The sequence below is a fragment of the Babylonia areolata genome, chromosome 21 (assembly GCF_041734735.1).
Source record: "Babylonia areolata isolate BAREFJ2019XMU chromosome 21, ASM4173473v1, whole genome shotgun sequence".
In the NCBI taxonomy this organism is placed as follows: Eukaryota; Metazoa; Mollusca; class Gastropoda; order Neogastropoda; family Buccinidae; genus Babylonia; species Babylonia areolata.
In genome coordinates this window covers 2,512,211-2,537,466 of record NC_134896.1, presented here as the reverse complement: position 1 = coordinate 2,537,466, position 25,256 = coordinate 2,512,211, and the positions used below count along the sequence as shown (strand labels likewise).

Sequence of the window (25,256 nt, the reverse complement as noted above, 5' to 3'; positions counted from 1 at the left end):
ACCCAGATTTGAACTGAACGACAGACTGAGAGTGAGATAAGATAGAGGACAGAGAGAGAGAGAGAGAGAGAGATGAGACAGAGGAAAGAGAGAGAAAAGAGATAAGATAAAGGACACAGAGAGAGAGATGAGAGGACAGACAGAGAGATGAGTTAGAGGACAGTGAGAGAGAGAGGGAGAGATGAGATAGAGGACAGAGAGAGAGATGAGATAAGGACAGAGAGAGAGAGGACAGAGAGAGAGATGAGATAAGGACAGAGAGCGAGAGAGAGGACAGAGAGAGAGAGAGAGAGGATGGACAGAGAGAGACGAGATAGAGGACAGAGAGATGAGAGAGAGAGAGAAAGATGGGAGAGAGGATAGAGAGAGAGATGAGACAGGACAGAGAGAGAGATGAGATAGAGGACAGAGAGAGGGAGAGATGAGATAGAGGACAGAGAGAGAGAGAGGACAGAGAGATGATAGGACAGAGAGATGAGATAGGGGACAGAGAAAGAGAAGGCAGAGAAAGAGATGAGAGAGGACAGACAGATAAAGAATTAAGAGAGAGAGGGAAGCAGGAGGGAGGGAGACAGCAAGGGGGAGGGGGGTGTGGGGGGGCTTGGACTGTACATTAGAATAAAAAACAAAATATAAAAACAGGTAGACTTGTATCAAGATAAGACATGAACATGTATACTATTATTGGTACTGCCACTAGTACTATTAGTATTACACACACTGACTCACACATGTATGTAAGCAAAACATGTACACAGTGGTTCATAAGATGGCATTTACAGCATTGAGAGATGGTGATGTTGATGGAGGATTACGGCAGTTTCAGTGCAGGGTACAGTTTGTACAGTTTTTGTTTATAAATATTAACTTGTTGCAACTGTGTTGGTACATATTTATATGTGAGTAACTGTAAGTTTACAAGTGCATCTTGAATGTTTATGGATTTATCTGTGGTATTTTTGCAGATGTTGCAAACGCAAAGTTCTTCCATGAACCAGAAATAAGAAGCACCACCATGGCTTACTGTCTTTGTGAACTTTTTATCTGGTCTCTGAAAAATCAGTATGCTATCCCAGGTAACAGAATTGGTCTGTATATTTTGATTCTCACAGTCTCTGAGTCTGCCTCCATGCCTTCTTCCTGTTTGCATCTGTATTATTATTGGTTTAAAAAAAAGTATATATATATATGTGTGTGTGTGTGTGTGTGTGTGTGTGTTACATTGTGTATGGTGCCCACATCATCAGTGAGTGTGCTTGCCATGGTAAAACAAAGAAAAATATTTTAATTATGATGCTACAAGAACACCAGAATATAAATAATTTTCTTTTTAGTTAATAGTTTCTATTTTATTGACTGTCAGTGATTTGCTTTCAGACCTGTGATTTAAGTGTGAGTCCATCCACATCAACTCTGTACTTTAGTTATTTTGATTTTGACTTGGTTGAAAAAATAATTAACTTCTTTCAGCTACAGAATGTGTATGGGAATGAAATAGTTGACTGATTGATATGGATACTTATATAGCGCCTGTCCTCGGTCAGAGACCAAGCTCTAAGCGCTTTACAAACACGGATTCATTTGCACAACAGGCTGTCTAGCTGGGTAGAGCCGACTGACGGCTGTCACTGGGTACTCATCATTCGTTTCCTGTGTCATTCAATCAGATTTCAGGCACACACACATACACACTCAAGACAGACATGTAACATTTCATATGTATGAACCTTTTGTATATTTTACCTCACCATTTAGGCAGCCATACTACGTTTTCGGGGGTGTTCATGTTGGGTATGTTTTTGTTTCCATAACTCGCCAAATTCTGACATGGATCACAGGATCTTTGATGTGCCTATTTGATCTTCTGGGTGTGTATACACACGAAGGGGGTTCAGGCATAAGCAGGTCTGCACATATGTTGACCTGGGAGATTGGAAAAATCTCCACCCTTTACCCACCAGGTACCGTCACCGAGATTTGAACCTGGGACCCTCAAATTGAAAGTCCAGCTGTTTTACCATTCGGCTATTTCTATTAAATAGTCCAGAAGATTTTTAAAATTTTTATTTAACATAGAAGAACACTTCAGAGCTGGTTTATTACTCTAATCTTTTGTTTCTGATGACAAAGATTCACCGCTTTTTTGTGTAGTTAAGAGATGGTCACCCTCTTTAAAGAGGGGCGGGGGGAGGGGGGGGGGGGGAGATATTTGTCAAAAGAAAAAAGCACACATACCCATTTGAGAAATAAGACATATAAAATCAGATGGTGGGAACTTTATGTATTGTGTTATGCAGCTATATGTCAGTGGGTTTGTTCTGTTTGAGGGAGAACAGAGCAGGATATAGAGAAATGTTGTTTAGGAACTGAGCTTTCAGTATTTTGGTGGGTTTTTGTTTGTTTCAGATCATATGGTTGGGTGCCATGTGTACCATGATAAAGGTGAACAAGGTAAAAAATACTCCTATTTTGAAAAAAATATTACAATATATGTATACATCTGTGTATGCTGCAAGCCGTCAAGGGCTGACCAGAGCATTGAGTTCATTCAATTTATGTTATGTTAATGTTATATATACTCCATTGGTAGGCATTCAAGGGCTGACCAGTGCATTGGGTTTATTTATGTTATTTTATTGACTCACTTGTGTAAACAGTGTGAATCTATGTAATAACCCAGTGTCCATGTGTGTGTGTGTGTGTGTGTGTGTGTGTGTGTGTGTGTGTATCAGGCATGTATGTCTGTGTGTCCATGGTAAACTTTAACATTGTCATTTTCTCTGGAAATACTTTGTCTGCCAATACCAAATTTGGATTGAAAATACATGTGTAGTGGGGAAAAAATCTTCACAGTCATTCCAGTAATACATTTTAAGTCTCCCAGATTCAAGTGTGTTTCCGGATCATGAACAGTTATTTCGTTTAGGATCTGAATCCAGAAAACAGTTAGGTTTGAAGCCGGCATGGCCTCATTTTTTCTTGTTCACAATTAAAAGAAAAGAAATACAAATTCTGGACAGGCCACATACAATGACGCTTACTACATCATCGACGTGTTTACTGCATATAAATATTTTAGAGTGGATACTGAATTAACTATAATGTACATTAAAGAGAAATTGTATGGGCTGTGTTGTAGTTTCTGCCGGTAACAGAAGTTAGCACTACAGTGGGGAAGGTGGTCGCAGAACACTGTTCAAAGTTTACAGTGTCAACATTAGCCGGTAGAGCGCCTATAAGACGTCAGCTGACGTCCGGCAAAAAGTATTGCCTATAAGACGTCCACTGACGTCCTGCATATGTTCCAATTTTTCTTTTATTGGAGTTTGGTTCAGTTCACATAAACAGACTCTGAACAGTTAGTTTGATGTGTCTGGATTATGAAAATACTATTTAAATGAATGTAGATCAGGTAGAAGACCCCTTTATACTCGATAATAATTTGCTATTTGACCACGTGATACGCGCATGGAAAAGGGGGTTGCATCATATGCAAAAACATGCGTTGAAAACTGTGTGAGTGTGTCCAGTAAAGCAAACAGTTACAGTCAGTAGATTTACATGATTCTCAAAGCTCTGCTTGTGATTATGGACAGCTTTTGCGATGGAGAAGGATCTCTCTTGTCTGATGTTTGGTTTGAAAACGAATGTGATTTGCAACGACAGTGATGAAACTGACAGCCCATTTGATGGTAATGCAGTCCGTCCATCCAATCAGACAGCATGTTTGAACAACTGGCTATGACTGACAGACTATGTACAGCAAGCGTTAGAAGAAGGGGAGGAGAAGGAGAGGAGAGATGTGAGGTCGAATGCCAGCCAGAGGTCATCAAGGGGGTGTGGTTTTTGGGAAGAGGGTTTCAAAGCAGACAGAAGGCAGTCAACAGCTGCCAATTCCCGCTTGATTTTCACAAAACGCAGGGCTGAACCTGCACTGGCCCTGAAACACATACTTTTTGTTTTTTTAATGCTTTTTTGTGTGTGCTGAATCAGCTGGATAATTTGTTTGAAGAGGTGGCAAGCTGGATGCACAGCAGACACTTTCATTGGCCCACGTGCAGCTTGAAAGGAGTGAACGTCATCAAAGAACTTCATCTTCTTTCTTGCAAATGCACTTTGCTGTCAGAAAGCTTGCCAGCTCAGTTTCTGGGACTCTGATTGACCTTTTACGTTGACTTTACCCACCTTTGTCATTGTTGGGGCAGTGATTTACTTACATGTCTGCACGAGCTGTGATTTGTTTTCATAAACTTATAACCTTTTTTTTAAAAATTTCTTCTACAGGTTTAATCTGACAATAGGCATGCTATTTCTAGCTGTATTTTGTTTCTTTTCTTTATGGATGTCATTATGTAGAGGTGGAAATAGACTTTTTTGTTGCACAAAAATTATTATCTTGACTTTACATGCCTGAACAGTTATCTACAAACAACCTAATTGGGAAAAAAAAGTCAAGAAGCAGAATCTACACTCATTTTCCTTCACAAAATGTTTACTTTCTTTCTGTATCGCCCATAGCTTTTGTGCTAGAATTTTTTGTGATTTATTACCACTGAATCCTCAAAATTCCCTGGCAAGGGGAGAGCACTTTTTTAATTTATTTTTTATTTTTTTTATTTTTTACAAAATTCTCTGGCACTGAACTGGTTAAGATATGCAATCCATGGTCTTGCCAAACAGACAGAGGCTGCTTCTGTTTGTGTACAGAAATTATGGTGTACACTTTGATTGAGTACTACCTATATTTATGCATGAATTTATTTATGATATTACTTCTTTTTTTTTTACAGTGAGTGCACAGGAGCATCCATACTATGAAGAAAAGCAGACGTATACAGAAGGTAATTCTCATTTTACCAGTATTTGTATGTTGACAGTAGTTTACAAGTGTGGTGTGTGTGTTGGTTTATTCTTTCGTGTGGGTGTGGGTGTGTGTTGTGTGTGTGAGAGAGTGTGTGTGCATGAGCATGTACTTGTGTGTGGGTGGGTGTGGGTGGATGGGTGTGAAACAAGGTGTAGAAAATGAATGTCTTGTTTAAAGAAATAAAAGAGAAATATGTTATTTCATATTCTACTGTTGTTGTTTTTTTTGGAGAAAAGGTGTTTAAAGTCTGTGGGCTCATTGTCAGTGTTCAGTGTTCTAGTAGAAACCTGTTCCTTGAAGTATGAAGTAGATCTGAACAGTGCTCCAGTAGAGACCTGTTCCTTGAAGTATGAAGTAGATCTGAACAGTGCTCCAGTAGAGACCTGTTCCTTGAAGTATGAAGTAGATCTGAACAGTGTTCCAGTAGAGACCTGTTTCTTGAAGTATGAAGTAGATCTGAACAGTGTTCCAGTAGAAACCTGTTCCTTGAAGTATGAAGTAGATCTGAACAGTGTTCCAGTAGAGACATGTTCCTTGAAGTATGAAGTAGATCTGAACAGTGTTCCAGTAGAGACCTGTTCCTTGAAGTATGAAGTAGATCTGAACAGTGCTCCAGTAGAGACGTGTTCCTTGAAGTATGAAGTAGATCTGAACAGTGATCCAGTAGAGACCTATTCCTTGAAGTATGAAGTAGATCTGAACAGTGTTCCAGTAGAGACGTGTTCCTTGAAGTATGAAGTAGATCTGAACAGTGATCCAGTAGAGACCTGTTCCTTGAAGTATGAAGTAGATCTGAACAGTGTTCCAGTAGAGACCTGTTCCTTGAAGTATGAAGTAGATCTGTTCCAGTAGAGACCTGTTCCTTGAAGTATGAAGTAGATCTGAACAGTGTTCCAGTAGAGACTGACCGTTTTGACTGATTGATGTCTGAACAGGTCGTGATATGACCTAATTGTTTTGACTGACTGATGTCTGAACAGGTCGCAACATGACCTGATTGTTTTGATTGAACAGGTCGTGACATGACTTGATTGCTTTGATTGATGTCTGAACAGGTCGTGACATGACCTGATATTTTTGACTGACTGATGTCTGAACAGGTTGTGACATGACCTGATTATTTTGACTTACTGATGTCTGAACAGGTCGTGACATGACCTGATTATTTTGACTGATTGATGTGTGAACAGGTCGCGACATGACCTGATTGTTTTGACTTCCTGATGTCAGAACAGGTCGCAACATGACCTGATTGTTTTAATTGATGTCAGAACAGGTCATGACATGACCTGGTTGTTTTGACTGATTGATGTGTGAACAGGTTGCGACATGACCTGATTGTTTTGATTGATGTCTGAACAGGTCGCAACATGACCTGATTGTTTTAATTGATGTCAGAACAGGTCATGACATGACCTGATTGTTTTGACTGATTGATGTCTGAACAGGTCACAACATGACCTGATCGTTTTGATTGATATCTGAACAGGTCATGACATGACCTGGTTGTTTTGATTGATGTCTGAACAGGTTGTGACATGACCTGGTTATTTTGATTGATGTCTGAACAGGTCGCAACATGCCCTGATTGTTTTGATTGATGTCTGAACAGGTTGTAACATGACCTGATTATTTTGATTGATGTCTGAACAGGTCGTGACATGACCTGATTATTTTGATTGATGTCTGAACAGGTCATGACATGACCTGATTATTTTGATTTACTGATGTCTGAACATGTCGGGACATGAACTGATTGTTTTGACTGATTGATGTCTGAACAGGTCGCGACATGACTTGGTCTCCTCGCAACAAGCGACCTGAGCGTCTGCGAGACAACATCAAGGAAGTAGAGGTCAGCAGCTGTTTCCCTTGTGCCCTGATCATCTGTGTGGCTGATGCCGTTTGGTTTTATCTGTGTTGTTCCCTTGTGCCCTGATGTTTGGTTTTATCTGTGGTGTTCCCTTGTGCCCTGATCATCTGTGTGGCTGATCCCGTTTGGTTTTATCTATGTTGTCTTTAATATGAACTAAAGCCAGAAGCACACTTATACTCTCACATGCACTTAATACGAGTGTTGTGGTTGTCTGAGGAAAGCCAGCCATGAGAGAAATGAAGAGATTGGGTATGAAGAAAAGGGGGACAAACAGTGATGAAGAGATGGGGCTTACACACACATTATGTTTCAGGATCTCCTGACAGAGCACAGATGTCTACAGGTCCGATGGCGCAGTCGTCAGGTCTTACAGGTGATGTGCTGTTTGTGCTGTGCCACTGTCTTCACTTGGTGCTTGTGTTGTGGTGTGTGTGTTCACTTGATGTTTGTGTTGTGTGTGTGGTGTGTGTGTTCACTTGATGTTTGTGTTGTGTGTGTGTTCACTTGATGTTTGTGTTGTGTGTGTGGTGTGTGTGTTCACTTGATGTTTGTGTTGTGTGTGTGTTCACTTGATGTTTGTGTTGTGGTGTGTGTGTGTTCACTTGATGTTTGTGGTGTGGTGTGTGTGTTCACTTGTTTGTGTTGTGGTGTGTGTGTTCTTGATGTTTGTGTTGGGTGTGTGTGTGTGTTCACTTGATGTTTGTGGTGGTGGTGGTGGTGGTGGTGGTGGTGTGTGTGTGTGTGTGTGTGTGTGTTCACTTGATGTTTGTGTTGTGGTGTGTGTGTTCACGTGATGTTTGTGGTGTGGTGTGGTGTGTGTGTTTACTTGGGTTTTAAGTGTGTGTTCACTTGATGTTTGTGTTGTGGTGTGTGTGTTCTTGATGTTTGTGTTGTGGTGTGTGTGTGTGTGTGTGTGTGTGTGTGTGTGTGCGTGTGTGTTCACTTGATGTTTGTGTTGTGGTGTGTGTGTTCACTTGATGTTTGTGGTGGTGTGTGTGTGTGTGTGTGTGTGTGTGTGTGTGTGTGTGTTCACTTGATGTTTGTGTTGTGGTGTGTGTGTTCACTTGATGTTTGTGTTGTGGTGTGTGTGTTCACTTGATGTTTGTGGTGTGTTGTGGTGTGTGTGTTCACTTGATGTTTGTGGTGTGGTGTGTGTGTTCACTTGATGTTTGTGTTGGGGTGTGTGTGTGTGTGTGTGTTCACTTGATGTTTGTGGTGGTGGTGGTGGTGGTGGTGGTGGTGTGTGTGTGTGTGTGTGTGTGTGTGTGTGTGTGTGTTCACTTGATGTTTGTGTTGTGGTGTGTGTGTTCACGTGATGTTTGTGGTGTGGTGTGGTGTGTTTGTTTACTTGATGTTTGTGTTGTGGTGTGGTGTGTGTGTTCACTTGATGTTTGTGGTGTGATGTGGTGTGTGTGTTCACTTTATGTTTGTGGTGTGGTGTAGTGTGTGTGTTGACTATGTTTGTGGTGTGGTGTGGTGTGGTGTGGTGTGGTGTGTATGTGCTCACTTGAGTTGATGTTTGTGTTGTGATGTGGTGTGGTGTCGTGTGTGTGTTCACTTGATGTGTGTGGTGTGGTGTGGTGTCTGTGTTCACTTGATGTGTGTGGTGTGGTGTGGTGTGTGTGTTCACTTGATGTGTGTGGTGTGGTGTGGTGTGTGTGTTCACTTGATGTGTGTGGTGTGGTGTGGTGTGGTGTGTGTGTTCACTTGATGTGTGTGGTGTGGTGTGGTGTCTGTGTTCACTTGATGTGTGTGGTGTGGTGTGGTGTCTGTGTTCACTTGATGTGTGTGGTGTGGTGTGGTGTGTGTGTTCACTTGATGTGTGTGGTGTGGTGTGGTGTCTGTGTTCACTTGATGTGTGTGGTGTGGTGTGGTGTCTGTGTTCACTTGATGTGTGTGGTGTGGTGTGTGTGTTCACTTGATGTGTGTGGTGTGATGTGGTGTCTGTGTTCACTTGATGTGTGTGGTGTGGTGTCTGTGTTCACTTGATGTGTGTGGTGTGGTGTGGTGTGGTGTGTGTGTTCACTTGATGTGTGTGGTGTGGTGTGGTGTCTGTGTTCACTTGATGTGTGTGGTGTGATGTGGTGTCTGTGTTCACTTGATGTGTGTGGTGTGGTGTGGTGTCTGTGTTCACTTGATGTGTGTGGTGAGGTGTGGTGTCTGTGTTCACTTGATGTGTGTGGTGTGGTGTGGTGTGTGTGTTCACTTGATGTTTGTGGTGTGGTGTGGTGTGGTGTGTGTGTTCACTTGATGTTTGTGGTGTGGTGTGGTGTGTGTGTTCACTTGATGTGTGTGGTGTGGTGTGGTGTGTGTGTTCACTTGATGTGTGTGGTGTGGTGTGGTGTGTGTGTGTGTGTGTGTGTTCACTATGTTTGTGTTGTTGTGTATATGTTCACTTGATGTTTGTGTTATGTTGTGGTGTGTGTGTTCACTTGATGTTTGTGGTGTGGTGTGGAGCAGACTTTTTCAACACACTGAGTACATCATTCTCTGACAGGTAAGATAAGGTAAGAATAAATTTTATCATCTCATTAAGAGAAATCACATCTGGTGTGGCAAAATGAAGGTAGACAATTACTCAACATAAAACATTAAACATGACTTATTTACAAAGACATTCATATAAAAAATATTGTTTTTATAATATTTTTTTTTCTTCATCAAAATGTTGTAATTAATCATTATTGTAAACATATTGAAATACACCAAGGTTAACATTGCATGTATTATATTGCTCATTAATAAAGATAAGATAAGAATGATTTTATTATCTGATAAAGAGAAATTACATGAGGTGTGGGAGCGCGCGCGCACGCAAACACACACACACACACACACATGCACACACAAAAAATAAAGATGCTGAAATTGAGCAGGAAAAGGAGACATGCATATAAGTTTTTCACAAAAAAACAAACCATTTCACATATTCGCTTAAAAAATGTAATTGATAATTATTACATACTGATTATCAGAATAAGTGTATTGAAAGACACGAACATTGCACAGTTCCTATTGGACATTCATCCTGTACACTGTCACACATTATCAAGTAAACGATTTTCTAAGAAATGTAAACAAAGTGCCACCTATTAGTATTATGCATGCACTTTCACATGTACTGGCATGCAAGCGCAGGCACACACACACACACACACACTCACACACACACACACACACACACACACACACACACACACACACTGTGACACATGTACTTGTAAATAGTTCTCAGGAATTTAAAAGTTTAATTGAGCATGGTATAAAGGTTTTCTGAGGTGTTAAACCACAAAGCTTATTTCCAAAGGAGCACAGCTTTTTGCTTGACTTAGCTTCAGAGATAATAGTGTTGACAACACAGCCTTGTCATTGTGCACAAGAAAAGTAAAGTTGTTGGCTTTCTGGTAGATTTGCTTGTAAGTAGTTAAGCCAGATACCATCCACTGTGCTTCCTCACATTGCCTCTGTCTCTTCGCAGCTGTATCATCAGTGTGTGTGTGTGTGTGTGCACAGTTGGTGCTGAGCAATGGCTGTATCATCAGTGTGTGTTGTGTGTGTGTTGTGTGTGTGTGTGTGTGTGTGTGTGTGTGTGTGTGTGTGTGTGTGCACAGTTGGTGCTGAGCAATGGCTGTATCATCAGTGTGTGTGTGTGTGTGTGTGTGTGTGTGTGTCCACAGTTGGTGTTGAGCAATGGCTGTATCATCAGTGTGTGTGTGTGTGTGTGTGTGTCCACAGTTGGTGTTGAGCAATGGCTGTATCATCAGTGTGTGTGTGTGTGTGTGTGTGTGTGTGTGTGTGTGTGTGTGTGTGTGTCCACAGTTGGTGCTGAGCAATGGCTGTATCATCAGTGTGATGGTGTGCGGTCACTCGGGGGACGTGGAGAAAATCTTCATCGACAAATCCATGGTGGGCAAGTTGAGCAGTGAAGCTGTGTGCGATGGTACGTTGGTCAGCTTTCTCCTCCTGCTTCTCTTGTTACACTTGTTACAGGATCAGTCACTGAATTTGATTGACCTGCCCAAGCATGGTTCTGTGTGTGTGTGTGTGTGTGTTTGTGTGTATGTGTATGTGCATATATATGTGTGTGTGTGTGTTCATTCGTTTGTTCTTTAGTTTAATGCCTTTTCACTGTAAGTGATATTAGACGGTGTGTGTGTGTGTGTGTGTGTGTGTGTGTGTGATTTATAGAGAAACAGGCATTTATCCTGTCAGGGTGCTTGTGAAAACAAGAATGATCAGGTTTGGGGCTGATATCATATCATCTACATCACAGAACTATTCTTGTTAATCATTTGATATTTTGTTTCAGTTGTATAAAGAAAGGATTTTTACATTGGGTAAATTTTATAAGAAATATTTTCACAGAAACTGGATTTGATTGTTTCTGGGATTCCCAGTCATTTTTAACAAAAACAGGTTTTGTTTCCATGTCAGACAAGAATTGCAAGATAATTATGTTTGTATGTGGCATGATGCCCTGGAAAATAACATTAAATGCTTATATCATGGAAACTTTAATCTAAATTTTGGAAGAGAAAAGTATATTTCCAATCCACCTGACTGTTACATGTTGTCATTAATGCAGTTCAGGTGTAGTCGTCACAAATTACCCATCGAGACTGGTAGATGCCATAATACTCCATGTGAAATGCAGACTTGTCTTGACTGTGATGTGGGTGTTGTTGGAGACAGATTTTATTTTATTGTGGAATGCCTGAAATTTGCAGTTCTTCGAAAGAAATATTTGAAACCGAAATCAGTTTTTAATTCTTGCAATTTGTTGAAAAAGGGGGGGATAGTATGTTTGAAAGTAGGGAAATTTATGGCCTGTATTATGCAATATAACACACTACACCACACTACAACACAACACAACAGACACTGTGCAGTATTGCTGGCAGACAGTACATGGTGGTCTGTTTTATTTACTACACCACGCTGCACCACACTACAACACACTACACCACACTGCACCACACTGCACCACACTACACCGCACTACAACACAACACAACACACACGGTGCAGTATTTCTGGCAGACAGTACATGGTGGTCTGTTTTATTTGCTACACCACGCTGCACCACGCTACAACACACTACACCACACTGCACCACACTGCACCACACTACACCGCACTACACCGCACTACAACACAACACAACAGACACTGTGCAGTATTGCTGGCAGACAGTACATGGTGGTCTGTTTTATTTGCTACACCACGCTGCACCACGCTACAACACACTACAACACACTGCACCACACTACAACACACTACAACACACTGCACCACACTACAACACACTACAAGACACTGCACCACACTACACCACACTACAACACACTTCATGACACTGCACCACACTACACCACACTACAACCCAACACAACAGACACTGTGCAGTATTGCTGGCAGACAGTACATGGTGGTCTGTTTTATTTACTACACCACGCTGCACCACGCTACAACACACTACAACACACTGCACCACACTACAACACACTGCACCACACTGCACCACACTACAACACAACACAGCAGACACTGTGCAGTATTGCTGGCAGACAGTACATGGTGGTCTGTTTTATTTACTACACCACGCTGCACCACGCTACAACACACTACACCACACTGCACCACACTACACCGCACTACACCGCACTACAACACAACACAACACACACGGTGCAGTATTTCTGGCAGACAGTACATGGTGGTCTGTTTTATTTGCTACACCACGCTGCACCACGCTACAACACACTACAACACACTGCACCACACTACAACACACTACATGACACTGCACCACACTACAACACACTACATGACACTGCACCACACTACAACACACTACAACACACTACAACACACTGCACCACACTACACCACACTACATGACACTGCACCACACTACACCACACTACACCACACTACAACACACTACAACACACTACAACACACTACACCACACTACACCACACTACATGACACTGCACCACACTACACCACACTACAACACACTACATGACACTGCACCACACTACACCACACTACATGACACTGCACCACACTACACCACACTACAACACACTACATGACACTGCACCACACTACACCACACTACAACCCAACACAACAGACACTGTGCAGTATTGCTGGCAGACAGTACATGGTGGTCTGTTTTATTTACTACACCACGCTGCACCACGCTACAACACACTGCAACACACTGCACCACACTACACCGCACTACACCGCACTACAACACACTACATGACACTGCACCACACTGCACCACACTACAACACACTACACCACACTACAACACACTACATGACACTGCACCACACTACACCACACTACAACACACTACACCACACTACAACACACTACATGACACTGCACCACACTACACCACACTACAACACACTACAGCACACTACAACACACTACATGACACTGCACCACACTACAACACACTACATGACACTGCACCACACTACAACACACTACATGACACTGCACCACACTACAACACACTACATGACACTGCACCACACTACAACACACTACATGACACTGCACCACACTACACCACACTACAACACACTACAACACACTGCACCACACTACAACACACTACATGACACTGCACCACACTACAACACACTACATGACACTGCACCACACTACAACACACTACATGACACTGCACCACACTATAACACACTACATGACACTGCACCACGCTACAACACACTACATGACACTGCACCACACTACAACACACTACATGACACTGCACCACACTACAACACACTACATGACACTGCACCACACTACACCACACTACAACACACTACATGACACTGCACCACACTACAACACACTACATGACACTGCACCACACTACACCACACTACAACACACTACATGACACTGCACCACACTGCACCACACTACAACACACTACATGACACTGCACCACACTACACCACACTACAACACACTACATGACACTACACCACACACAACACACTACATGACACTGCACCACACTACACCACACTACAACACACTACATGACACTACACCACACTACAACACACTACATGACACTGCACCACACTACACCACACTACATGACACTGCACCACACTACAACACACTACATGACACTGCACCACACTACAACACACTACATCACACTGCACCACACTACAACACACTACATGACACTACACCACACTACAACACACTACATGACACTGCACCACTCTACAACACACTACATGACACTGCACCACACTACACCACACTACAACACACTACATGACACTGCACCACACTACAACACACTACATGACACTGCACCACACTACACCACACTACAACACACTACATGACACTGCACCACACTACAACACACTACATGACACTGCACCACACTACACCACACTACATGACACTGCACCACACTACACCACACTACATGACACTGCACCACACTACACCACACTACATGACACTGCACCACACTACAACACACTACATGACACTGCACCACACTACACCACACTACAACACACTACATGACACTGCACCACACTGCACCACACTACACCACACTACAACACACTACAGCACACTGCACCACACTGCACCACACTACACCACACTACAACACACTACAGCACACTGCACCACTCAACACCGCACTACACTGCACTACACCACACTACAACAGAACACACTGACAACATGGTGGCGTGTATTATTCAATACACCACACTACACCACACACAACACACTGCATCTGGCGTACATGTTCCCCTGCCTGAGCGGAAGCTGCACTGTGCTTCAGGGATGACTGTGTTGGAGACATGGTCAACCAGTCTGTTCAGTATGATGCTGGCGAAGATCTTGCCGGTGATGCAGAGGAGAGAGATTCCATGGTGGTTATCACAGGATGATTTGTCTCCCTTCTGTTTGTAAATGTGGACAATTGAAGCATCCTTGAAATCCTGGGGGACCTCCCCTCTCTCCCAGATAGACTGGAACAGGGCGGTCAGCTTGTCTGTCAGCACCTCGCCTCCATACTTGTAGATGTCAGCCTGGATTCCATCCACTCCTGGTGCTTTTCCTGACGTTGTCAGCTTCAGGGCCTTCCGGGTCTCGGCCTTGGTGGGAGGGGCAGCTAGCGAGTCATTGACTGGTAGCTGTGGGAGGGCTGCAATTGCCTCGTCAGATACGGACGAGTCCCTGTTGAGGAGGGTGTTGAAGTGCTCTGTCCAGTGGGCAAGGATGTCTTTCTTGTCTGTCAGGAGGGTGGTCTGGTCCAAGGCTCGGACAGGGGTTGATCCTGTGACTCTCGGCCCATACACAGCTCGGAGACCATCATGGAAAGTCTTCGTGTCGTGAGCATCAGCAGCAGACTGAAGCTCTTCGGACTTTCTCTCACCAGGTGTTCTTCATCTCACGTAGCCTCTTCTGTACGAGTTGCTTGGTTTGCAAGAACTGGTTCTTCTTCCTCTGGCAGTCTTTATCGGAAATGTGATCCTGATGCCGTATATGCAGTGTGTTCAGGAGCTTGGAGATTCTGGAGTCGTTCTCATCAAATCAGTCTTGTGTGGATCCTCTGTACAAAGCCGAGTGTGTCAGCTGCTGCTGTGTACACAGCATCTCTAAAGGTGCTCCATACCTCTTCTACATCAGTCGATGCAGGAATTTCTTGGAGAGCTGCTTGGATTTGCTGCTGCAGCATGTCCTTGGTGATAGGGAGGTGGTGGATGTTCAGCTTCCTAGGGGGTTTCTGCCTGGCTGGTTGGAGTTTGCGTGCAAGTCTGATGTTCATCTTGCTGCGTGCTAGGCGATGGTCCGACCAACAGACTGCTCCTCTCATGCAGCGTGTAATGGAAACATCACCTCTGTTCCTCTGCCGGACAATCACATAGTCCAGCATGTGCCACTGCTTGGAGTGGGGGTGCATCCATGTATTCTTGTACTTGTCCGCTTGTTGGAAGAGGGTGTTGGTGATGGTCAGTTGCACAGAGCGAGAGCAAAAGCAGTCCGTTGGAGTTGCACTTGCCAGTGCCGTGCTGTCCTAGGACTTTTGGCCACGAGAAGTCCACGCCGACGCGGGCATTGAAATCCCCAAGGATGATCAGCCTGTCCTTTCTGTCTACTGCTGAAATGGTGCGGCTGAGCTCCTTGTAGAAAGCTTCTTTGATGTCATCAGGGTTGGTCATCATCGGGGCATAGCAGCTGACGACTGTGGCGAAGTGATCCTTGGACAGCTTTAGACGCAGGGTCATCAGCCTATCGTTTATCCCATGTGGAAGGCTGTCAAGCTGTCGTTCAAGTTTGGTTCATATGGCAAAGCCCACGCCTGAGGTCTTGGGGTGCCATCTGGCTTCCCAATGCAGTAGAAGGTGTAGCCCCCTCCAACTTCCTCCAGCTGGGTTTCACTGGCAAACCTGGTTTCACTCAGGGCTGCTATGTCCACCTGCTAGCGATCAAGCATTCTAGCAATGAGTGCTGCGTGCCTCTCTGGTCTGTCATCTCCGTCTAAGAGGGTGCGAACATTTCAGGTACCCAGAGTCAGGACATGACTCCTGGTTCTTTTCTTCTGTTGTTTTCGACCGCTCTTGTTGGATGTCCAAGTAGGTGCGGTTTCCTACTAGGTACTAGGTGAGGCAGGCTTTGTTTGGGGATCCTTTTATCTCCCCTTCCCCATGTGGGGAGAGCAGGGCTGCTCTGACACTGTGGGAGGATATGGGCGCCGCATCTGCCCCAGTCTACGGTGGATGACCATCACCCCACAGCCGCCTGCGTGCAGAGTCGTGACTAGGAACTGCCAGTAGCATCCTCTGCCTGTCCCCGTTACCACTTCTCCATCGCCGCAGGGCTTGGGAAAGCTGGGTGTTGAAGGGCTAGCTCGTCGTTCCGACATTAGCCTGGTTGCCTGACCAGCACAGGTGACTTTTTTTTGTGAGGAGGAGTTGTGCAGTCCCTTCCCCACTCTCTCGCCTACCGACGCTCACAGTCCCACAGGTGCAGATACTGCCACGTGTAGGACGGCCTTGGCAGGTGCAGGTTTTTTCTTTGGAGCTCCGTCTCCTAGAAGGACTTCCAGCCAAGGATAAGAGCTTCTCCTGCCCTTTGGTCATCCTCTTCCGCCTTCACAGCCGTTGGGAAAGGTTTCCTCCTCCGCCTGGTCCGTCGTTGGGAGACTTCACATGCAACACGCTACAACACACTACAACACAACACACTACAACACAACACACTATAATACAACACACTACAACACAACACACTACACCACACTACAACACACAACAAACTGTGCTGTATTCCTGACGGACCAGTACACAGTGGCCTGTATTATGCAATACACCACACCTACACCACACCACACCACACCACACCACACCACACCACACTACACCACACCACACCACACCACACAACACCACACCACACTACACCACACACAACACACTGTGCAGTATTCCTGACGGACCAGTACATGGTGGCGTGTATTATTCAATACACCACACGACACCACACTACAACACACTACACCACACAACACCATACTACACCACACTACACTACACTACACCACACACAACACACTACACCACACACAACACGCTGTGCAGTATTCCTGACGGACCAGTACATGGTGGCCTGTATTATTCAATACACCACACTACACCACACCACATCACACTACACCACACTACACCACACGACACCACACTACACCACACTACAACACACTACACCACACTACACCACACTACACCACACGACACCACACTACACCACACTACAACACACTACACCACACGACACCACACTACACCACACCACACCACACCACAACACACTACACCACACACAACACACTACACCACACTACACCACACTACACCACACACAACACGCTGTGCAGTATTCCTGACGGACCAGTACATGGTGGCCTGTATTATTCAGTACACCACACTACACCACACCACACCACACTACAACACACTACACCACACACAACACACTACACCACACACAACACACTACACCACACACACCACACTACACCACACACAACACGCTGTGCAGTATTCCTGACGGACCAGTACATGGTGGCGTGTCACGCTGACCAGCCCCGTGTGGACTACGCTCACTTCACTCGCCGCCCCCCCATCATGGAGGCTGCCCGACGCCTGGACAAACTGTCCACCTGGGAACCCAAGGTAAAACATCACACTGTCCACCTGGGAACCCAAGGTAAACATCACACTGTCCACCTGGGAACCCAAGGTAAAACATCACACTGTCCACCTGGGAACCTAAGGTAAACATCACACTGTCCACCTGGGAACCCTAGGTAAACATCACACTGTCCACCTGGGAACCCTAGGTAAACATCACACTGTCCACCTGGGAACCCTAGGTAAACATCACACTGTCCACCTGGGAACCCTATGTAAACATCACACTGTCCACATGGAAACCCAAGGTAAACATCACACTGTCCACCTGGGAACCCTAGGTAAACATCACACTGTCCACCTGGGAACCCTAGGTAAACATCACACTGTCCACATGGAAACCCAAGGTAAACATCACACTGTCCACCTGGGAACCCTAGGTAAACATCACACTGTCCACTTGGGAACCCAAGGTAAACATCACACTGTCCACTTGGGAACCCTAGGTAAACATCACACTGTCCACTTGGGAACCCAAGGTAAATATCACACTGTCCACTTGGGAACCCAAGGTAAACATCACACTGTCCACCTGGAAACCCAAGGTAAACATCACACTGTCCACTTGGGAACCCTAGGTAAATATCACTGAGCTGAAGATGTGGCATGTAAATCAGAAACACACACAGTCACTGAGCTGAAGATGTGGCATGTATTTAAATCAGAAACACACACAGTCACTGAGCTGAAGATGTGGCATGTATTTAAATCAGAAACACACACAGTCACTGAGCTGAAGATGTGGCATGTATTTAAATCAGAAACACACACAGTCACTGACCTGAAGATGTGGCATGTAAATCAGAAACACACACACAGTCACTGAGCTGAAGATGTGGCATGTATTTAAATCAGACACACACAGTCACTGACCTGAAGATGTGGAATGTATTTAAATCAGAAACACACACAGTCACTGACCTGAAGATGTGGCATGTATTTAAATCAGAAACACACAGTCACTGACCTGAAGATGTGGCATGTATTTAAATCAGACACACACAGTTACTGACCTGAAGATGTGGCATGTGTTTAAATCAGACACACACAGTCACTGACCTGAAGATGTGGAATGTATTTAAATCAGAAACACACACAGTCACTGAGCTGAAGATGTGGCATGTATTTAAATCAGAAACACACACAGTCACTGGGCTGAAGATGTGGCATGTATTTAAATCAGAAACACAAACAGTCACTGAGCTGAAGATGTGGCATGTATTTAAATCAGAAGCACACACAGTCACTGAGCTGAAGATGTGGCATGTATTTAAATCAGAAACAAACACACAGTCACTGAGCTGAAGATGTGGCATGTATTTAAATCAGAAGCACACACAGTCACTGAGCTGAAGATGTGGCATGTATTTAAATCAGAAACACACACAGTCACTGAGCTGAAGATGTGGCATGTATTTAAATCAGAAGCACACACAGTCACTGAGCTGAAGATGTGGCATGTATTTAAATCAGAAACACAAACAGTCACTGAGCTGAAGATGTGGCATGTATTTAAATCAGAAGCACACACAGTCACTGAGCTGAAGATGTGGCATGTATTTAAATCAGAAACACACACAGAGAGTCACTGAGCTGAAGATGTGGCATGTATTTAAATCAGAAACAGACAGTCACTGAGCTGAAGATGTGGCATGTATTTAAATCAGAAACACACAGTCACTGACCTGAGGATGTGGCATGTATTTAAATCGGAAGCACACACAGAGAGTCACTGAGCTGAAGATGTGGCATGTATTTAAATCAGACACACACAGTCACTGACCCAAAGATGTGGCATGTATTTAAATCAGACACACACAGTCACTGACCTGAAGATGTGGCATGTATTTAAATCAGAAACACACAGTCACTGACCTGAAGATGTGGCATGTATTTAAATCAGACACACACAGTTACTGACCTGAAGATGTGGCATGTGTTTAAATCAGACACACACAGTCACTGACCTGAAGATGTGGAATGTATTTAAATCAGAAACACACACAGTCACTGAGCTGAAGATGTGGCATGTATTTAAATCAGAAGCACACACAGTCACTGAGCTGAAGATGTGGCATGTATTTAAATCAGAAACACAAACAGTCACTGAGCTGAAGATGTGGCATGTATTTAAATCAGAAGCACACACAGTCACTGAGCTGAAGATGTGGCATGTATTTAAATCAGAAACAAACACACAGTCACTGAGCTGAAGATGTGACATGTATTTAAATCAGAAGCACACACAGTCACTGAGCTGAAGATGTGGCATGTATTTAAATCAGAAACACACACAGTCACTGAGCTGAAGATGTGGCATGTATTTAAATCAGAAGCACACACAGTCACTGAGCTGAAGATGTGGCATGTATTTAAATCAGAAACACAAACAGTCACTGAGCTGAAGATGTGGCATGTATTTAAATCAGAAACACACACAGTCACTGAGCTGAAGATGTGGCATGTATTTAAATCAGAAACACACACAGAGAGTCACTGAGCTGAAGATGTGGCATGTATTTAAATCAGAAACACACACACAGTCACTGAGCTGAAGATGTGGCATGTATTTAAATCAGAAACACACACACAGTCACTGAGCTGAAGATGTGGCATGTATTTAAATCAGAAACACACAGTCACTGAGCTGAAGATGTGGCATGTATTTAAATCAGAAACACACACACAGTCAATGACCTGAAGATGTGGCATGTATTTAAATCAGAAACACACAGTCACTGAGCTGAAGATGTGGCATGTGTTTAAATCAGACACACACAGTCACTGACCTGAAGATGTGGCATGTATTTAAATCAGACACACACAGTCATTGACCTGAAGATGTGGAATGTATTTAAATCAGAAACACACACAGTCACTGGGCTGAAGACGTGGCATGTATTTAAATCAGAAACACACAGTCACTGAGCTGAAGATGTGGCATGTATTTAAATCAGAAACACACACAGTCACTGAGCTGAAGATGTGGCATGTATTTAAATCAGAAACACACAGTCACTGAGCTGAAGGCCTGTTCAGTGCCTTGGCTTTGCCGATATAGTCAGGCATCTGCTGCTGCATTTGTTATTGATGTTTGTTGTTGTTATTATTATTAGTGTTATTGTCATTGTCATTGTTGTTTTGCTGTCATGATGGTGGTGATGGTGATGATGGTGACGATGATGATGAAGATGGTGTAGATGATGTTGGTGACAATGATGGTGATGATGATGATGTTGGTGGTGGTGATGATGGTGGTGGTGGTGATGATGGTGGTGGTGATGATGGTGGTGGTGTTGATGATAATGGTGGTGATGATGGTGGTGGTGGTGGTGATGATGGTGGTGATGATGATGATGGAGGTGATGATGATGGTGGTGGTGGTGATTGTGATGATAATGGTGGTGGTGATGATGATGATGGTGGTGGTGGTGATGATGATGGTGGTGGTGGTGATTATGATGATAATGGTGGTGTTGATGATGGTGGTGGTGATGATGATGATGTTGGTGATGATTATAATGAAGATGGTGATGATGATGTCGTTATTGATGATGATGTTTGTGATGATGATGATAGTGGTGATGATGATGATGGTGGTGATGATGGTGGTGACGATGATTATGGTCATGATGATGATGGCAACAATGATGGTGGTGGTGATAATAATGAAGATGGTGATGATGTTGGTGATGGTGGTGATGACGATGGTAGGGGTAGTGATTGTTGTGGTGATGATGATGATGGTGATGATGGTGGTGATGATGATGGTGATGGTGGTGGTGGTGGTGGTGGTGATGATGATGGTGGTGATGATGGTGGTGATGATGATGGTGGTGGTGGTGGTGATGAAGATGGTGTAGATGATGTTGGTGACGATGATGGTGATAATGATGATGATGGTGGTGATGGTTGTGATGGTGATGATGATGGTGGTGATGATGATGATGATGGTGATGATGATGATGATATTTATATAGCGCTGAATGTTGTGCAGAGACAAATCAAAGCGCTTTCGCACCAGTCGCATGATGATGATGATGATGATGATGGTGATGATGATGGTGATGATGATGATGGTGATGATCTGTGCAGGTGATACAGCTGGACATCCCAGGCCCCAAAGGACGACGGCTGGAGCGACAGTTCTCTAGCAACATTCACCAGGACATGGTCAGTGCTCCGTGTGGCCTGCTGTACTGTCACCTCTTGGTCTGACACCTGGCCCTCTCTGCTGCCAGCGCTATTGTCACTGACATCACCTGTCTGTACTGCCAGCACTATTGTCACTGACATCACCTGTCTGTACTGCCAGCACTATTGTCACTGACATCACCTGTCTCTACTGCCAGCACTATTGTCACTGACATCACCTGTCTCTGCTGCCAGCAGCATTGTCATTGACATCACCTGTTCTACTGCCAGCAGCATTGTCATTGACATCACCTGTCTCTACTGCCAGCACTATTGTCACTGACATCACCTGTCTGTACTGCCAGCACTATTGTCACTGACATCACCTGTCTGTACTGCCAGCACTATTGTCACTGACATCACCTGTCTGTACTGCCAGCACTATTGTCACTGACATCACCTGTCTCTACTGCCAGCACTATTGTCACTGACATCACCTGTCTCTGCTGCCAGCACTATTGTCACTGACATCACCTGTCTGTACTGCCAGTGCTGTTGTCACTGACATCACCTGTCTCTGCTGCCAGCACTATTGTCACTGACATCACCTGTCTCTGCTGCCAGCACTATTGTCACTAACATCACCTGTCTGTACTGCCAGCAGTACTATTGTCACTGACATCACCTGTCTCTGCTGCCAGCACTATTGTCACTGACATCACATGTCTGTACTGCCAGCAGTATTGTCACTGACATCACCTGTCTGTACTGCCAGCAGTATTGTCACTGACATCACCTGTCTGTACTGCCAGCACTATTGTCACTGACATCACATGTCTGTACTGCCAGCACTATTGTCACTGACATCACATGTCTGTACTGCCAGCACTATTGTCACTGACATCACCTGTCTGTACTGCCAGCACTATTGTCACTGACATCACCTGTCTCTGCTGCCAGCACTATTGTCACTGACATCACCTGTCTGTACTGCCAGCACTATTGTCATTGACATCACATGTCTGTACTGCCAGAAGTGTTGTCATTGACATCACATGTCTGTACTGCCAGCAGTATTGTCATTGACATTGCCTGTCTGTACTGACAGCACTATTGTCATTGACATCACCTGTCTGTCTGTACTGCCAGCAGTATTGTCATTGACATCACGTCTATACTGCCAGCAGTATTGTCATTGACATCACCTGTCTGTCTGTACTGCCAGCAGTATTGTCATTGACATCTCCTGTCTGTACTGCCAGCAGTATTGTCACTGACATCACCTGTCTCTACTGTCCACTACTTTGTAAAGCTGTGGTTCATGTTGTTTGATGTTAACCTGTCCACTACCTTGTAAAGCTGTGGTTCATTGTGTTGTTTGATGTTGACCTTTCCACTACCTTGTAAAGCTGTGGTTTATTGTGTTGTTTGATGTTAACCTGTCCACTACCTTGTAAAGCTGTGGTTTATTGTGTTGTTTGATGTTAACCTGTCCACTACCTTGTAAAGCTGTGGTTCATGTTGTTTGATGTTAACCTGTCCACTACCTTGTAAAGCTGTGGTTCATAGTGTTGTTTGATGTTAACCTGTCCACTACCTTGTAAAGCTGTGGTTCATGTTGTTTGATGTTAACCTGTCCACTACCTTGTAAAGCTGTGGTTCATAGTGTTGTTTGATGTTAACCTGTCCACTACCTTGTAAAGCTGTGGTTCATGGTGTTGTTTGATATTAACCTGTCAGCTACCTTGTAAAGCTGTGGTTCATGGTGTTGTTTGATGTTAACCTGTCCACTACCTTGTAAAGCTGTGGTACATGTTGTTTGATGTTAACCTGTCCACTACCTTGTAAAGCTGTGGTTCATGTTGTTTGATGTTAACCTGTCCACTACCTTGTAAAGCTGTGGTTCATGTTGTTTGATGTTAACCTGTCCACTACCTTGTAAAGCTAAGGTTCATAGTGTTGTTTGATGTTAACCTGTCCACTACCTTGTAAAGCTGTGGTTCATAGTGTTGTTTGATGTTAACCTGTCCACTACCTTGTAAAGCTGTGGTTCATGGTGTTGTTTGATGTTAACCTGTCCACAATCAGGTAAAGCTGTGGTTCATAGTGTTGTTTGATGTTAACCTGTCCACTACTTTGTAAAGCTGTGGTTCATAGTGTGTGATGTTAACCTGTCCACTACTTTGTAAAGCTGTGGTTCATAGTGTTGTTTGATATTAACCTGTCCACTACCTTGTAAAGCTGTGGTTCATGGTGTTGTTTGATATTAACCTGTCCACTACTTTGTAAAGCTGTGGTTCATAGTGTTGTTTAATATTAACCTGTCCACTACCTTGTAAAGCTGTGGTTCATAGTGTTGTTTAATATTAACCTGTACGTCTCTGTGGCGAGCATGTTATGATGATGATATGATGTGTTGATGATGACAATGAAGTGATATGTGTTAATGATGATGATGACATGTTTATGTTCAGTTATGATGATGACATGGTATGTTTAATGATGACATGTGTATGTTCCAGTTACTGCTGTGGTTTTCTGTGGCCAGCATGTAATGATGATGACGACGATGATGATGATGATGTGTTCCAGTTACTGCTGTGGTTCTCTGTGGCCAGCATGTAATGATGACGATGACGATGATGATGATGATGTGTTCCAGTTACTGCCGTGGTTCTCTGTGGCCAGCATGTAATGATGACAATGATGATGATGATGCTGATGATGATGTGTTCCAGTTACTGCTGTGGTTCTCTGTGGCCAGCATGTAATGATGACGATGATGATGATGATGATGTGTTCCAGTTACTGCCGTGGTTCTCTGTGGCCAGCATGTAATGATGATGATGATGATGATGATGATGTGTTGCAGTTACTGCCGTGGTTCTCTGTGGCCAGCATGTAATGATAATGATGACGATGATGATGACGATGATGATGATGTGTTGCAGTTACTGCCGTGGTTCTCTGTGGCCAGCATGTAATGATGACGATGGTGATGATGATGATGATGATGATGTGTTCCAGTTACTGCCGTGGTTCTCTGTGGCCAGCATGTAATGATGACGATGATGATGATGACGATGATGATGATGTGTTC

General features: G+C 44.0%; 1 protein-coding gene across 2 annotated transcripts in view; it reads left to right on the top strand.

Moving 5' to 3' along the window:
• LOC143295674 (WD repeat-containing and planar cell polarity effector protein fritz homolog) overlaps positions 1-25,256 on the top strand; it is a 77,502-nt gene that overhangs the window by 13,875 nt on the left and 38,371 nt on the right. For both annotated transcript variants that reach the window (XM_076607288.1, XM_076607287.1), the window contains exons 2-9: positions 966-1,076; positions 2,407-2,451; positions 4,791-4,841; positions 6,649-6,719; positions 7,054-7,113; positions 10,560-10,680; positions 17,871-18,004; positions 22,118-22,195. In XM_076607288.1, the coding sequence (XP_076463403.1) occupies positions 1,016-1,076; positions 2,407-2,451; positions 4,791-4,841; positions 6,649-6,719; positions 7,054-7,113; positions 10,560-10,680; positions 17,871-18,004; positions 22,118-22,195 (621 nt within the window). In that variant the 5' untranslated portion in view covers positions 966-1,015. The remainder of the gene's footprint in view (positions 1-965; positions 1,077-2,406; positions 2,452-4,790; positions 4,842-6,648; positions 6,720-7,053; positions 7,114-10,559; positions 10,681-17,870; positions 18,005-22,117; positions 22,196-25,256) is intronic.